The sequence below is a fragment of the Arachis stenosperma genome, chromosome 3 (assembly GCF_014773155.1).
Source record: "Arachis stenosperma cultivar V10309 chromosome 3, arast.V10309.gnm1.PFL2, whole genome shotgun sequence".
In the NCBI taxonomy this organism is placed as follows: Eukaryota; Viridiplantae; Streptophyta; class Magnoliopsida; order Fabales; family Fabaceae; genus Arachis; species Arachis stenosperma.
Window position 1 is genome coordinate 17,253,050 of NC_080379.1, and position 17,690 is coordinate 17,270,739.

The 17,690-nt window shown below is 33.4% G+C and overlaps 2 protein-coding genes across 2 annotated transcripts; one reads left to right on the forward strand and one right to left on the reverse strand.

Annotated features, from left to right (window-relative positions):
* Positions 1 to 7,537: 7,537 nt before the first annotated feature.
* Positions 7,538 to 12,922, reverse strand: LOC130966501 (putative disease resistance protein At3g14460). Its single transcript, XM_057891312.1, has 2 exons — positions 12,898 to 12,922; positions 7,538 to 11,942 (listed from the first exon to the last, which is right to left on the reverse strand). The coding sequence occupies exon 2, from the start codon at positions 11,805 to 11,807 to the stop codon at positions 7,743 to 7,745; it is 4,065 nt and encodes a 1,354-aa protein (XP_057747295.1). The 5' UTR covers positions 11,808 to 11,942; positions 12,898 to 12,922; the 3' UTR covers positions 7,538 to 7,742.
* Positions 12,923 to 13,012: 90 nt separating this feature from the next.
* LOC130967952 (putative disease resistance protein At3g14460) lies at positions 13,013 to 17,484 on the forward strand. Its single transcript, XM_057893012.1, has 2 exons — positions 13,013 to 15,496; positions 15,581 to 17,484. The coding sequence occupies exons 1-2, from the start codon at positions 13,079 to 13,081 to the stop codon at positions 17,288 to 17,290; spliced, it is 4,128 nt and encodes a 1,375-aa protein (XP_057748995.1). The 5' UTR covers positions 13,013 to 13,078; the 3' UTR covers positions 17,291 to 17,484.
* The last annotated feature ends 206 nt before the right edge of the window (positions 17,485 to 17,690 follow it).

A 17,690-nucleotide genomic window follows, 5' to 3' on the forward strand; every position in this document is an offset into this window, starting at 1 on the left:
TTCAGGCAATGTCGTCGACGACTTGCAGACCATTTTTTTAAGTGATTGGTCTTTCTTTTTTTTTTTTTTTTCAAACGTGAGACTCAAATTTGACATTTTTAAATGAAGATAAGAAGATTATGTTATTTAAATTAGGAAGCTATTTAAATAAAGGTGTTTTAATATTTTTTAATAATTAAAATTTAACATATATAATTTGATTAAATTATATTATTTTTGTTAAAATTAGGTTAAATAAATTAATTTAACCAAAAATAGTAAATCAAATTTTAAACTGATCTAAATTAATATTATTTTTTATAAAAAATTACTATAATATCTTTATTATAAAAAATAACTAAAATATTTCTATTATATATATATATATATATAATTGTAGTATTTTAGTCATTTTCTATAATAAGGATATTATATTAATTTTTATAAAAAATAATATTAATTTAGACTGGTTCAAAATTTGATTCACTATTTTTTCGGTCAAATTAATTTATTTGTCCTAATTTTGATAAAAATAATATAGTTTAATCGATTATATGTATTAAACTTTAATTAATAAAAAATATCGAGTAAACACCAAATCCGATCCTTGTCCATTTTCAAGAAGGACAAAGCGATCCCTGTAAAAAAAAGGGACACTTCGACCCTCAACTTTTTTTTGGGACAATACGATCTTTCTGTTAAAAAAATTATTTAAATAATAATAAAAATTGGTTTTGTGGGGGTTTTATTTGTATTTTGTTGGGGTTTTAAACCTTCACAAAATTATTTTCAATAATATAACTAATTACTACCACTACTACCACTACCTTCTTCATCCTCATTATTATGGCTCATACTTCTATTATTTTTATTGATTTATCATTATCATTATCTCCTCTACCGTCATCATCACTAATACTAATATTATCAACATTAAAGTTTTCTTTTTTCATTTCTTATTCGATGTTATTTTTTTCTTTTAAAAAGTATTTGTACTACAATTACTATTTTTTTGTGACATTATTTTCATTGATAGTTTTTCTTCACTTAACCACTATTGGTGAAGGAATTTTTCAAAAACAAATTTATTAATAGTTTGTGAAGGTTTAAAACCCCCACAAAATACAAATAAAACTCCCACAAAACTAATTTTTATTATTATTTAAATAATTTTTTAACAAAGGGATCATATTGTCCCAAAATAAAAATGTTGAGGGTTGAAGTGTCCCTTTTTTTTTATAGAAATTGCTTTGTCCTTCGTAAAGATGGACAAGGACTGAGTTGGATGTTTACTCAAAAATATCTTTAAAAAAAGACATTTTAAATCTCTTTATCTGAGTGGTTCTTTTAAATTATAATTTATTGGCTAGTTTTTCTTTATTTGTTTATAAAAAATATTATTTGCACAATATATAAATATATGTAATTTAATTTATTTTTATTTTTAATATAGATTTTATTAAAATTATTGATTTTGATGATTAATTTTATTGTATATATAACCGGATTGTTTATTTATTTAGGTATGTATGTTTTTTTATTGCCAGCTTAGAATACAGTTATACAGCTAGAGGAACAAATATATTATGCATAATTATCTTTTATTAATTAAAATGTACAGCATATCACAAGCTTTTATGTATATATATAGTTGGGGATGTGGATATCCCGCCATGCGCGGGTCAATATACTTACAGAATATTTAATACGAATTAAATAATGAGTTTAACCAACTACATGATAAATTTGTTATTAATAAATTTTTTTATTAAAAATATAAAAAATTTATAATTTTAATATATTTATTTATTTTTATTAAATAAAAATATTTAAAATTTTTTATCAATAATAAATTTATTATTATATAATTTAAAATACATCTTAGTTAAATTTTTAAATAAAATAAATAGCCATTTCCAATCATAAAAGATTTAAGTATTGACAAAATTGACCATAATTAATTTAAGCAAAATTTGTAACCATGAAAAATTAACTTCACTTGACAAATCTAACCGATCATTAAATTTAAAATTAATTCCATTAAAAATTTTATAAAATTTCCAAAATATCCTTTCTTTTTTTTTTCTCTTCTCCATCCCAATATTTTACCAAAACCAAATTCATCAGTCCCTCCCTTCACCACTCTCAATCTCCTTCTCTCCCCACTCTCAGAAAAGCATCTAACACAAAATTTCAATAAATCCTACACACTCATTTTAATCACTGTTCAATCTAAGATTTATATTCGCCGGCGCCACCATTGAATCCTGGAAAGACCCTTCTCAGCTATTGCAAGTACTACCAGTTCATACATAAAAGCATGTCCTCATTCACCGCTTCAACACAAAAACCTTGCAGGAGGCACGTGACTTCTTCGACCAAATCCCTTCCCCTCACGTGACCCTTGCCACCATCATGATTTCTGCCTATGCCTGCCGCCACATGCTTCCTGGAGCGCTCGACCTCTTTCGCAAGCTATCCTCTAAGGATGTGATTTTCTGGAGCTCCATCATAAAGGGTTGTATATATTGCAGCAATTTTGCCACTGTACAGAAACTGTTCGATGAAATGCCACATCGAAATGTCGTGACTTGGACTACCCTTATCACCGCGTCGTAGCTATTGATTTCCCATTTGTCAGCTGGCATGAACAAAGTGGCGACGAGATGCGATGGAGGTGAGAAGGAGCAGTCGACGACAAGGCTGGCGGCCAGAAGTTGTCGGTAGGAAGAGCCCAATAGTCATGATGACGACGTTGTCGAGGAGTAGATCTGGCGAGGAAGAATTTGGCAGCCACAATCTGAGAGTGAAGAGGGAAGGAGATTGAGAGTCGTGAAGGGAAGGCCTTGTGAATTTGATTTTGGTAAAATATTGGGATAGAGAAGATGAAAGAAAATGGCATTTTAGAAATTTTATAAAATTTTTAATGAAATTAATTTTAAATTTAACGATTGGTTAGATTTGTCATGTGAAATTAATTTTTTATGATTACAAGTCTTATTTAAATTAGTCATGGTTAATTTTGTCGGTGTCTAAATCTTTTATAGTCGAAAATGACTATTTACTTATTTTAAATAATACATAAAATTAATTGTTCATATATTGTTTTATGAGAAGATTATATTTGATGAAGTGAAAAGTATAAGAGCAAGTAATTTTATTTTATATTGGTGAGTATAAAAGACTAAATGTAAGTTATATTGTATAAGATAGTTGAACCAAAATATATGATTGAGTTTTTTTTTATTTTTTTTATTTTATTTATTATGAGACAAAATAAAATTATTTTCTGCATAATTAATTTCACAGTCAAAAGTCAAAACAGAAGCATAATTTCACTTTTTAGTTTAAAATTAAATTGATTAAATTTAAAAGAAGACCATAGATCCAACCTCCTTTTCTAAACAATAAAAAAGGGTTAATGTTCAAATTCGTCCCTGAAAGATCACGCGATCTTTATTTTCATCTCCGAATGATTTTTTTAATCAAATTAGTCCTTGAAAGATAAACTGTAAATCAAATTAGTCCTTCCGTCAGTTGGACGATGACGTGTCACGTTAAGTGCCACGTGGCATGATGACGCGACACGCCACGTGGCAGGTCAGTGACATGTGGCATGCTAAGTGGCACTTGACATGTAAAAAGTTTTTTATTAGTCAAAATAGTCTTTGAAAGTCCAGACGTAAATCATTTTCATCCCTCAAATTTTAAAAATTAGTCAAACTAGTCCTTATATAATTTTTTTATAATATTAAATTTATAATATTTTTTTATACTACTAATTTTAATATTATTTTTTAAATCTCAATAAACAAAATTCTCTTTACATAATAATAAAAATAATTAAATTTTTATAAAGTTATTTTGTCATTTGTATTTTAAAATTTTATATTTTTAAATTATAATTTTGTATGTGAATTTTTTTTCATTTAAATGAGTTTATCAAATTATTGTTGATTATATATTTAAAAATTTAATATTTTAAATTTTACTAAATAATATAGTAATTATTTTAAATTTTAAATTATAATTTTTATAATTATTTAATGAGAAAGTATAGGGAGCTAATGGCCTAAGCGTACAATGTATACAATGGAGGTTTAAGAAGTATTAGAGATATGACCATTAGTGTTACATTATCCTGTCATGTTACGCTTTTGGGATGAGTGAGTTCATGACATGATATTAGAGTTCTAGATCCGAAAGATTTGGGTTCGATCCTTGGTGAACTCCAAAATCAACTTAAGTTTTTGGAATGAGTGATTTTATGACATGAAATGTTTATTATCCTGGTATCCGGATGGTTATTCTGGATAGTATGAGTGATTTTAGCCTATTGTACACATTGTACGTTTAGGTCATTGGCTCCCTAGCACTATCCATAATTTTTTAAATATTTCATTTAAAACAAAAGGAAATTTATTTTAATACGAAGCATATCTATTTAAATAATGTACTAGTGCGGAGTAGCCAGTGTTATGCATAGGTATAATGTTTCCTATTTCATTTTATCTCATTGATTTGTGAAATTAAAAGAAAAATTATATAATCTATCTTAAACATATAAAACACACAAAAATTTATTATGATCTTTGCACGTATTACGCTTAAGAAGCAATTCGTTATAATAATAATAATAATAATAATAATAATAATAATAATAATTAAGCAACAAATTTTCAATATTTTGTAAAGTTTGGAATTGAAGTAAAATTTGTAGATCTTCTTGAATTTTGACTCTAAGTATCACTACCATTACATCCTATATGTAAGTAATACCGTAATGAAAAAAAAAAAGATGTAGTAGAAAAAAAATAGTGGTATAACTTTGTTTAGGTTAACATATATAAATTTTGATTTTGAGCATATAACTTTGTTTAGGTTAATAAATACATACATTTCAATTTTGAGTATATATATATATATAATATATATAATATATATATATATAATATATATATTCCAGCAAAATGCAATAATGTAAGAAAAATATTTTAGAATAGAAAAGAATAAGAGAGATTTTGAGAAGAATTAAAGGAGAGAGATAATTTTATTGAAAAAAATTTTAAGAAGAAAAGATACAATTATTAATATTTTGTTTGACAATTATATTTCTATTAAAATTAGTAATATCAAAAAATATTTCAAATATAATATTATGAAGAAAAAATAAAAAAATTATATAAGGACTAGTTTGACTAATTTTTAAAATTTGAGGGATTAAAATGACTTACGTCTGGACTTTCAAAGACTATTTTGACTAATAAAAAACTTTTTTAAATGTCAAGTACCACATGTCACTGACCTGCCAAGTGGCGTGTCACGTGTCACTGACCTGCCACGTGGCGTGTCATGTCATTATGCCACGTGGTATTTAACGTGACACGTCATCATCCAACTGACGGAAGGACTAATTTGACTAACAGTTTATCTTTCAGGGACTAATTTAATTAAAAAAATCATTCAGGGACGAAAATGAAGATTGCGTAATTTTTCAGAGACGAATTTGAACATTAACCCCAATAAAAAATCTTTATTTAGATTTAGATTTTAAGTATAAAATTAGGTTCTATTTCAAACTTATTTATGAGATCTAAGACAATATATAAAGTTAAGTTTTAGACGTTTAGTTCTAAAAATATCTTCTAAAGTCTTTAAACATCTATCCTTAATATATATAAAAGTAGATGGATAAAATTATTCACATTATTTTTAAGATATTTTTCTCCTCCTACTAATGATATGTCAGCAAATTGACAGTAATATCGCTTATTTGACAAAATTTTAGAATTTGCCTTTCAATCTTTGGCAAATTAACTATTATTTTCAAATCAATAAAAAAATAAAATATATAAAAAAATATACAAGTAATAGAAATATATACAAATTAGGCTACAAAATTACCATTACCATTATCAATGACAATAATTAGAAATTAATAGTGTCTAACTAAATTTGTAACTTACGAAAATTCATATCCCTATATTTATTATATCTTACCGTTATAAATAATACAATAAATTTATAACCCAAATACTTAATTTATTATTTATATAAATAACTCATTAAATGTAATAAACATCCATATTACAAATGTCATAATAATCTATTAATCATAATAAATTTTATGTTACAAATACTCAAATTTCATACTATTTGAACTATTTATATAAGTCTCTTATCACTATTTCTTCAAATAATATTAAATTTAGCACAAGAAAATTATTTTCGCACTACACAACATCTCAAACTTATTCAATGGAGCACCATTCTTTGGACAATATTACCAAATAAACAGACAATTGGTTTATCAAAATTTGCGTAGTTTATCTATAGGAAACACTAACCCACAAATAAAAAAGAGTCTCTTTGTTTAGAAATGAATATATTAGATAAAAAAGGTACAAAACAAACATATTTATTGTATTTTTAAATTAAATTACGAAAAAAATACTTTAATTATTTTTATTTTTTATACCTTTTATATTATTTTACAATACTTTATATATAATTATATTTTAATATCGTTAAAATTATACTTCTTTCAATATGCTATTCATTGTTTTCTTAATAATTAAAAAAATAAATGTAATCAATTTTTTTAACTAATTAGTAATTATTAACTATAATTTACTAACAGTCTAATAATGCAGGAAACACTTCTTCATGTAATTGTGAAGAGAAATATGATGAACAAATTTAAACATTTGTTACAAGAAAAAAAGTCAATACTATAGACCAATTAAAGGTACAATAATAAAAGCAAACTTTTTACTCACGACGGTTGTAAAAGAAATTAAAGATCAAATTTTAAACATTTCTCAATATTATTTTGAATTTGTATCCCTTGAAACATTGTCTGATAGAGTGGGTCAAATAAAAATATTAACAAGTAATTTTACTTTATATTATTTTAATTATTCTTATTAAAAATAATTATTCGGAAAAAAATTCTACGTATTTTTGTTCTTTTTATTGTAGATGTCATTGAAAAACTGCATGCGCAGCAAGAGATTAAGGAAAAAGAAAATCATACAAATTCAAGACACATCTTCAGAAGAAGAACATACATGCAAAGATGGAACAAACAATACAATAAAAAGTGCATACAACTCAACAATTCATAAAGAACATGCCTTTACAAGAACTTATGACAGAAAGAAAAAAGCAACAACTTTAATAATAACTAGTAAAGAAAAAGGTGGACAAGCACCATATAAGAAGATTAAGTTCATCATCTAAAACAAATGCAAAAATCAAACCATCAAATAAAAATGTTACTTTGTACAACTCTAACATCCAAATCTTTTATACTACAAATTATTTTAAACAAAATACCTTTTAAATTTAACTTTAGTTTACACATATTTAATTTAATTTTATAAAACATAATTATTTTTAATATTTATCATTCTAAGTATATAATAAAGACTAATAAAAGAGAGAAAAAAAATCAGAAAATAGTGCATCACAAAGTATACTGAATTACTGATTTAACTAATACTTTTTTTTTTAACTAAGATAAGAAATTTCATTGATATGAAAAGATTGGGTCCAAATATGGGCCTCATACATCGGCAATGTCTATACCAAACTCCTCTTAACCTCAAATGAACATATATCCAAGACAAGAAACAGAACATATAGTTAAAGCTGTCTCATTATTATTAGATCAACATAGGCACTTTTTGAATCTAAGCAGATACAGATTACATAAACATTTTGTCTATTTTTGCTGTATCGGCTAGTAGGTGCTTCCAACCTCAGTAGAGTATTTGGCCATCAATTTGGATGTGTTGGATATGAGCCATCTTGTGCAATTCGGCCCCACTCATGGATTTAAGTTTTGGAGTCAACAAGGAACATTCTTGGACACAAAGATGCTCCAGGGAAGAAGGGAACCCTTCATCAAACAAGGATTGAAGCATTTCACAGCAATGGATTTCAAGTGACCGAAGACAATTCAAGTGTTGAAACCCCTTGTTGTCCAGCTTTTTGAGATGCTTCAGCGTACTTAGAGACAGAGAATCAAGATTGAAAGGAAGCAAGTTCTCCTCTGGAAATGACTCCATGCCGATGCATCCACCTTCGAGCTCAAATCTACTGAGATATTTGAGATTATGCAGCCCCCAATCCTTTCTTGGCCAAAGCTTTTCACAAGATGCTATTGATAGAAAAACTAAACTTGAAGACAAACCCCCAGGTGGGAAAGATTCAACCCGTGGACATCTATGTAAAAATAATGACTTGAGAGATACAAGAGAGTCCATAGCATTGGGCAGTTTTTCAAGAGATTCGCAATTCGAAAGTAAAAGAGATACTAGACTTGGAGCATGCAGCCCTTTCTCTGGGAAAGATTTCAACCTTGGGCAATCTCTAATCTCCAGTGACTCGAGAGATGTAAGATCATATCTAGCCTCTCCACTTAAATGGAAAGATTGAAGATTGGGGCAATCCCATATGCAGAGAGTTTTGAGTTGCCAGAAGAGGTTCAAGGGCAAAGTTGCGAGAGAATCACAATTACTCCCAATGGACAAATGGTGGAGAAAGGCAAGCTGCTTTCCTGATTCAGAAGATGACAGATTTTGTAATCTTCTGCAGTTACGTATGTAAAGTGCTGTGACAGAACCAAGGGAAGGGAGGGATGTAAGAGAACCACAATTGATGACATACAACTCCTTGAGAGCAGTTAATCCTGCTAGTAAATCGTTGGGTATGGCCTCCAAGGACTCGCACCCTTCAATTTTCAGGGTGTGCAGCGTGGGCGGCAATGACTTCAATTGTGATATAGTTGAAACCTTTAGTACTTCACCTGCTTCTTCATTGGACAAAGTTTCTGCCTTGAAAGGAGCTGTTGTGGAAGGAATGACAGTTGCTTGAGTGGTGATTGGAATATCAGCTTTAGCCATTGAAGATTTTGAGTCTGGTTTAGCTTCAACATGATGACTTTGCATGACTGCGGAAGTCTCTTTTGGCTCTGGGGAGCTTGCTGTATCTGAAGAAAAACCAAGAAGAGATCTGTTTAATATGGATCTGCCTCGAAAACCAGAGTTGTTGGGTTTTAGTGTGATTTGTGAAACTGTATCTGTATCTAGGTGGCTGTTTCTAATTACAGTTACATGGCTTTTGTGTAGAATCACTTCACAAGTATTGGAAACAATCAGACACGGAGCCACAAGGCGAGTACATTCAATGATCTCCAACTTGTTTAAAGAAGGAAGTTCCTTAGGCAAATCTCCCACTAGCTTGGGACACCGAATTATACAAAGATTAACCAGATGTGGGAACTCGATACCTATGTTCCATTCTTTCCATTCAGGCATATGCATAAACCGTAAAACCTTTAAAGATTGAAACGGTTTCTGCGAAGCAGTCATCTCCCCGTAGAACTCAGGGCCTACGGAACTTACTTTTGTGAACCCTCCAATAGCGAGCTCCCTAAGAGTCGGCAGCAGTCCCAGTGTCGGCAATGACTCGCAGTTTTCACAGTCATAGAGATACAGATTCTGTAGAGACGAGTAAGATGGGTCCCCCAACCATTTCGGGAATGTTGAACCGCGATAAGAATCAACTACTAAGAATTTCAAGTCTTGGTGTGGTTCTAGATTCTCGAGCACTTCCATTTCATTCCCTTTCCGTCTGAGATAATGGTCCCATGAAAGCCGAAGATCAGCAAGGCCCTTCTTCTCTCTCAGTTTGGCATCTGAAGCATCCTTAAAATGTCCCACGTTTTGCAAGCTTGAAATATCCAGACGTTTGAGATTGGAGAGTCCAGCTAAATGTCCGAGTCTTGGCCCGGTCTCGGAAACAATGAAGTGTGTCAATACACGGAGACTTGTCAAATTGTGAATATCTGGAGGCATCCTTCGTAAGCTGCTTCCATGGAAATCAAGGCGACGCAACTTTACCAAATTACATAGTCTGTCGGGCAATGATGTCAGGGAACGGCAGCCAATCAGTAGAAGTGTCTGCAAATTAAGCAGGTCACAGATGGAATCTGGGATCTCCTTTAAGTCAGTGTAAGAAACATTAAGGTAGCAAAGATGTGTCAATCCTCCTATTGAAGCAGGCAAGCTAGTGATCTTATAGTGTGATAAAGATAAGGCCTGGAAGACATGCTTACTCAACTTCGTAATCACACGCTCCCACAGATTGGGGTCGAACTCACTTCTTTCCCGTTCAAATCCCAAATGTACTGGCATAATTGTTCTCAAAGATCTTCCATGTTTGGGAATAGATTCTAGTGCAAAATCCTTTATCCTTCCATCATAACACAAATGGTGCTTGTATGATTCTCCAGACACGTAAATTGCCAAGTAATGAACATGATCATGCATCATAAATGTATCATGATAACCAAAGGCAGGTTGCAAGAAAGACCGTTTTATGAGATAACCGAAATATTCATCCCCAACATCTTCCATGCTTTTACCAGATTCATTATATTTCAGAAAGCCATGAGCCATCCACTGGCAGATCAGCTCCTCCTTCCTGAAGTGGTAAGACTTTGGAAATAATGACAAATATGCAAAGCACCGTTTAACCGGTGCGGGGAGATCGAGATAGCACAACACTAGAAATGAAGGAATGGGGAGATTCGCATCACCATCAGCTGTATCCAAAGCAATGGAAAGAAGATTCACATCATCCAGAAATTCACTCAGTATCTTATCCCATCCAGGATTCAAATCCAGCTTATCTTGCAAAAGGCTGCCCGTCATTTTTGCAGCCAAGGGAAGAGCTCCCAATTTGTTGACGATTTTTTCTCCAACTGCTGATAGTTCTTTTGGGAGTTCACCAACGTTGTTTCTCTGCCTAGAAGCATGCCCCATAAAGATTGACAACCAATCCTCTATTGACAGCAAATCCAGATGCACAGTATGAATCTCATGTACCATAAATTTGAATAGCATTGGATCACGATGAGGAATGGATGTATGGATTATGGCACTCCCTTCTGCTGCTCCAGTTTCGAAGGAAGCAATCAGCTTCCTCCAGTCCTGTAATCTATCCTCAATGATGATGTCATCCAACACCAATAGACATTTCTTCCCACGACATCTTGACTCCAATATCTCACATAACTTATGCAAATCATGGTCACCATAAAAATTTCCAAAGCCTGGCTGGAGAATATCCTTAACCATCAAGCTAGTAGCTGTGTTGGACACAAAGATTTTAGCTATTATTTCAAAAGAATCCGTCACCTTGTGGTTGGAGAAGAGAACATTAGCCAAGGCAGTCTTACCCACCCCAGCTAATCCCACTATGTTAATCATCTTGATATGTTGTTCATTTTCAGTACTAGTTGATAACAGGTAATCCAAAATAGACTCCACTTCTGCATTTCTTACAAAGAAATCATATTCCGGATACTTATCCAACACAGCAGAAGTTGAATACAAACCTCCGCTGGATTTCATCCATCTCTTCATAGCAGGCTCAAAAGTTAAGTCAAGGATATCAATCTGTTGCACCAGAGATTCTAAGTTCGGGAGGGTATCAAGGATTTGCTCCATGAAATCCTTCGGCAGCGGGTGCAGATCTGGAGTAGAACTGATGGGGGTCAAAATCTGCAGCAGCAGTTCATCCACTTGGTATAAAGCATCTTGTACTTTATTTAACCACTTCTTCACTACTTGTGCACTTCTTCCTCCTCTAAACTGCTTCTCTTCTGCAGAATCAACCACAGCATCAAGGGCTAACAATGTTGACATGACCATTTGCAGTGGTGTCACCGTACTAGCTTTAGTTTGAGAGGTGATGATACGTTTTATGTTGTCTACCAAATCAGAAAGGAAAGAAGATAGTAAGGCTCTACCCATCATCCCTCAAACTTGAAACTGCTAAAGCTGGATATCTTTTTTGTGTTTAGAGTATTGTAAAAAGAACAGTGAAACTGCAGATCGAGAGAAAGAACTAACGTGAAGGTAGTGGATGACTCTCCTCACGTTGACTAATTGCTGCAATGAAACATGTAACATGTCACATGTCATTAGTTTGCTAAAAGCATTTTTCTAATTCAAATTTAAAACAATAATTTAGAACTTCTCTAATGTCAGGACAACCATTTGATTATCAAGGAGACGTGCAATATGCGGTAATTTAACTATTAGTACAACCGCTGCTAAGTTGTCAACCTACATTGTTACATGTGCCACGATGATCACCACCTCATTATACTATGTTTACATGTGAGCAAATCATATTGTGATATTATGATAAATGGTACTTACGGTTCATAATTAGTACATTAGTTGCACCAGATCACTGATATGTTAGCATGTAGAGAGATTTTTGATAAATAAATTTGGTTATATATTATGGACAGAAATGATAAAAGATCATTACTAAATACTATTATAATTTAATTAAAAAAATGAAACAAAAATAAAAGACAGTGAAGTGAATGATATGATATTTACGATCCAATAAAACATGCGAAACCAAATCCTGGTTCAGATAACTTTTCTAAGAATAAAAAGTTATACTTACTGATTACAATGACATTTATAACTAGAATTTGGTGCATGTTATGTCAATCAATCACAAGCCAGTATACGACTCCAAAGTTGTATATTTTTCATATTTGATATTGTATTATAATTTATTTGATTCCCCCAGCCCTGAATACACAAGAATATGTCTTTGATATTATGATATGGCAAGTTGAATTCTATTCAATGCAATAAATGAATAAGAAACGGTTGTACCTGTAAGATACATAAGACTTTTTCAAGCTAGTGGAGCCAGCAAAGCAACGATTGCAGTTGCACGTCTCTTTGAAAACCATAGGCTTCTAAAAAATGTTAGTTTGTAAAAATTTTCCAGAGTTTTGAATTTTATAAAAACCAAATAAAAAAAATGTTATTATTAGTAAACTAATGAGACAAATTTACATGTTACATTCATTCTTACCGTTAGTCGACTTAAGAAAAGTCCACCACCTTCATATTCTTTCTGCATTATCAACATTGTTCTTCTTCTATGATAATTGTATCAATCTGAACTCTGAACAAAGACAAAGAAAGATACAATACAATACAATACAATAGATTAGAAACCATATTATTCAGCTTTTCAGTTTCAACTTTGAAGGATGGGTAGAGCCTTACTCTCTTCTTTGCTTCATGATTTGATGGACAACCTTCTCTACCTCACCTCTCAAACCAAACATTTCATGATGAAGCCACACAAATACCAGCGCAAGCTCATGGATAAATTGCTGATCCTTGATGCTCTTGTGGATGATGCCGAACAGAAGCAGTTCACAGAAGGAAGCAATGCACAAGCAGTGAAAGGTTGGTTAAATGAACTACTACATGCTTCATACCGATTGGAGGAGCTTCTGATGCAGATCATGGCCACCATTAAGTCTCCGCATTCGCAGGGCCGGCAATTCTTCAAAGTCATCACAACAACAAAGAAGCTGGACAAGTATATCAAGGCTCGAATCAGCGAATCTCTTGAGAACTTAGAATCTCTTGTGAAAAAGAAAGATGTTCTTGGCTTAACTGAGCATACTACTTGGAGGGAATCGTTGCAAGGATTGCCTTCGTCTTCTGATGTGTTGGATAATTATTTCTACGGAAACTATCCAAAAGATTACTTCTATGGAAGAGAGGAAGAAGAGAAATCTATATTGGAAAACTTGTTATCAGCTAGTGAAAGTGATGAACACATCAAGGTGATTAACATTGTGGGAAAATCCGGGGCAGGAAAAACTGCTTTGGCTGATGTTGTTTACTTCAACCACAAGGTAAGGGAGTCTTTTGAACTTAGAGCTTGGATCTCTGTTCCTTACAAGGCCACTGCTACCTTCATTGCAAAGAAGATTCTCCAGGCAGTTACCGAGGAGTTTGTTGCCGGAGAGGACTTCGATGTATTGTGGAATAGATTGCAAGAAAGCCTTGATGGGAAGAAGTTTCTGTTGGTGTTGGATGATATCAGGATTGAGGATGAATTACACAAATGGAGCAAGCTGATTGCTTCCCTTGAATCTTCTGCAGCAAAAGGTAGTTCCATAATCCTAACATCAAGTCCTCATGATGATCCAAAGCTACTGATGTTACCTGCAAATCATGATGTGCATGTGAGTTTGCTTTCAATAGACAATTGTTGGTCAATCTTTTTGGTGCATGCTTTTGGCCAAATAGACCTTCATCAACACCCGGAACTAGCCGCAGTTGGCAAAGAAATCGTCAACAAACTGGGAAACCTTCCCCTGGCTGCAAAAATGATAGGGAGTCTCTTACAAGATAAGTTGCATATCAACCAATGGGTTCAGATCTTGAGGAGCGAATTGCTGGATGCAGGGGATGTGGATCTACCCATCCCTTCATTTCTAGTACTCTGTTATCTCGATCTCCCTGCGCAGCTTAAGCGATGCTTTGCTTATTTGTCATTGTTTCCAAAGGGCTACGAGTTCAAGCAGAAGGAGGTGATCCTCTTATGGATGGCCCAAGGCTTTCTGAATGACTCTGACTCTAAATCCAATGGAAAAAGCATGGAAGACATTGGTGATGAGTACTTTGGTTATCTAATCATGAGGTCATTCTTGCAACCCTTTGGCTCTGGTGTTAGTTTCATAATGCATAATCTGGTTCATGACTTGGCAAGCTATGCATTTGGAGAATCATATAAGCACCATTTGTCCTATTCAAGAAGCACAGAGGATTTTCCAGAATTATCCTTTTACAAACATGGAGAATTGTCAAGAACCATTCTACCTATATACTTGCCACTTGAAGGGGCTCCTAGGTGGTTCGACTCGTCGCTGCTGGAGCAAATAATTATGAAGGTGAATCCACATGTCTTCCGGGTCTTATCCTTATCACACTATGATATCACTCACTTGCCTGCTTCAATTGGAAGACTAAGTTGTCTTAGTTACCTTGATCTCTCTCACACTGCATTGCAGACACTGCCAGATTCCATTTGTGATCTGCTTAGTTTGCAAACACTTCTGTTGACAAACTGCACTTCTCTCACAAGTCTCCCCAAAAGGATATGCAATTTGGTAAATTTGCGTTACCTTGATGTTAGAGATAGTGGCCTGCAGGAGATGCCGTTGGAAATGCATAAATTGACAAGTCTCCGGGCATTGACAGACTTTATTGTTTCTAAATATGTTCCAAGGTTTGGAGATTTAGCAGAGATGTACAATCTCAAAACATTGACCATTTCAAAGTTGGAAAATGTGGTCTATGCTAAGAATGCATCAGATGCCAAACTAAAAGAGAAAAAGAGCCTTGATGAACTTATGCTTCAATGGAGCAATGGCAAACATAGCAATGGGAATGAAATGGAAGTGCTTGAGAGTCTAGAACCACACAAAGACTTAAAGAGACTAACAGTTGAGTACTACAATGGTGCAAGTTTCCCAAATTGGTTAGGAGATAAATCTTACTGGGATTTACAGCTGGTAGATCTCCGCCACTGCGAAAATTGCAATTCATTGCCAACATTGGGGATGCTGCCATTTCTTAAAGATCTCTTTATTGAAGGGTTCACTCATGTAAGTTCCATAGGTGCTGAGTTTTATGGAGTGGCAACTGCTTCACAAAAGCCATTTCAATCTTTAGAGAGATTACAATTTCAGGATATGCTGGAATGGAAGGAATGGAGCATATTAGAAGGCATTGAATTCCCTTGTCTTGTTGAGCTATATATAATACGGTGTCCTAAACTAGTGCAAGACTTGCCAAAGCAGGTTCTTTCTTTGGAAAAGTTGGAGATTTTTGGATGCTATGCCCTTGAAGCTCCTCTTCCCAAAGTCTCTGATACATGTCAAGTGTTTGTGCATGACAGCAATGACATTGTTATGAGAAATATAGCTAAAACCCACTCGCAACCATCCTTGCGCCGGGTCAAAATTTCAGAAGAAGTGCATGAGATCACAGTGCAATCCTTCTCTGGTTTTCCAAGCACTAAGTACACTGTTGGTTCTTCTTTAGGTGAGATTGAAGAAATTGCTCATGAAGAAAGGATGGAGAGTGAATCCACAAGAAGCAGATGGCCACTTGATTCTTCATCTTCAGATACATTAAGGATACCGAAACTAAAGGAAACTTCCCCTAGAATTATCAGTCACCAAGTTGAAGCGAAAATTCCCAACATCAAACAGCAAAAAGATCCACAATCTTCAGATACTAAATTTGATACTCCAATCATCACACAAGCAGCTATCAAGGTAGAAACTTCATCATCAAAAGAAGACTTAGATGATCAAAGATCATCCTTTGAAATGCTAAAGATTTCAACTGTGTCACAATTGAAGTCATTGCCAACCAAGCTGCACAGCCTAAAAATTGAAGGGTGTGAGTCTTTAGAGTCCCTTCCAAATGACTTATTGGAAGGGATAACTACTCTTGAAGACTTGTATCTGATTAGTTGCTCTTCTCTTAGATCCCTCCCTTCCCTTGGTTCTGTCACAACACTTTATATACGAAACTGCAGAAGATTGGAGAATCTGCCATCTTTAGAATCAAGAAAGCAGCTTGCCTGTCTCCACCACTTGTTCATAGGGAGTAGCTGTGATTCTCTCACTTCTTTGACCTTAGATTTGTTCCCCAAACTCAAAATTCTCTGTATATGGGATTGTCTCAACCTGCAATCATTTAATGTCACTAAGGAGTACAAGGGTGATCTTCCATCACTTGAGTCTTTAGAGATTAGAGATTGTCCAGGATTGATGTCTTTTCCAGAGGGAGGAATACATGCTCCAAATCTAGAATCCATATTCCTTTCCAATTGCAAGAATCTGAACAATTTGCCAGATGCTATGAACTCTCTGACATCCCTCAAGACATTATTTCTACATAAATGTCCAGAGATTGAATCTTTTCCATATGGGGGCTTGCCTTCAAGTTTAATTTTACTCTCCGTAGCTTATTGTGACAAACTTACACCACAAAAGAATTGGAGATTGGACACTCTTGAGTCTCTCAACCGTTTGGAGCTTGAAGGTGGATGCATGGGCATGGATTCATTTCCAGAGGACATGATACTTCCTCCCAATATAAACTCACTTTGCATAAGCACACTGAAGAGTCTCAAGAAGCTAAACTACAGCGGGTTCCAACATCTGAATGCTCTTCAAATACTTGAAATTCATTGCTGTGGCATGCTTTGTTCCTTGCCTGATCAAGGCCTTCCTTCCTCCCTAAATCAACTCTGTGTCCAAGAATGCCCTTTGCTGACTCCAAGACTTAAACCAAATAGTGGGAAGGAGTGGCACAAGGTGGCTCGAATCCCACACATACAAATTGATCACCAAATACTCTATTTAGGGAACCAGTGCCAAAGCTAGGCACTCAGGTTAGAGGACTAAAACACCATGTACAGCCTACATGTTATGCACTCTGATGAACATTTATTTTCATGATTTTTATTAAACCAAGAGAATGCACTACTTTAATGCTTATTTTCTTTACAGAACTCTGTGGAAAAATGTCTTCTTAATTTTCAATGGGATGACTGCAATCTTGTTCAAGACTCATTATTATAAGCAAATGATCAAACTTCAACAATGTTATTTGAATAAATTTTTTCCATGTCCATAGACTGTTATACAAAAAATTTGAACCAAAAAAAATTTATAAGTTTCCAACGGATAACTGGACAAGATGCATGGACACCTAATGGCAGCCACAAAAATAGAATGAGGTGAATGGAAGTCGTCATCTTTAGACACTATTATATTTTTAACA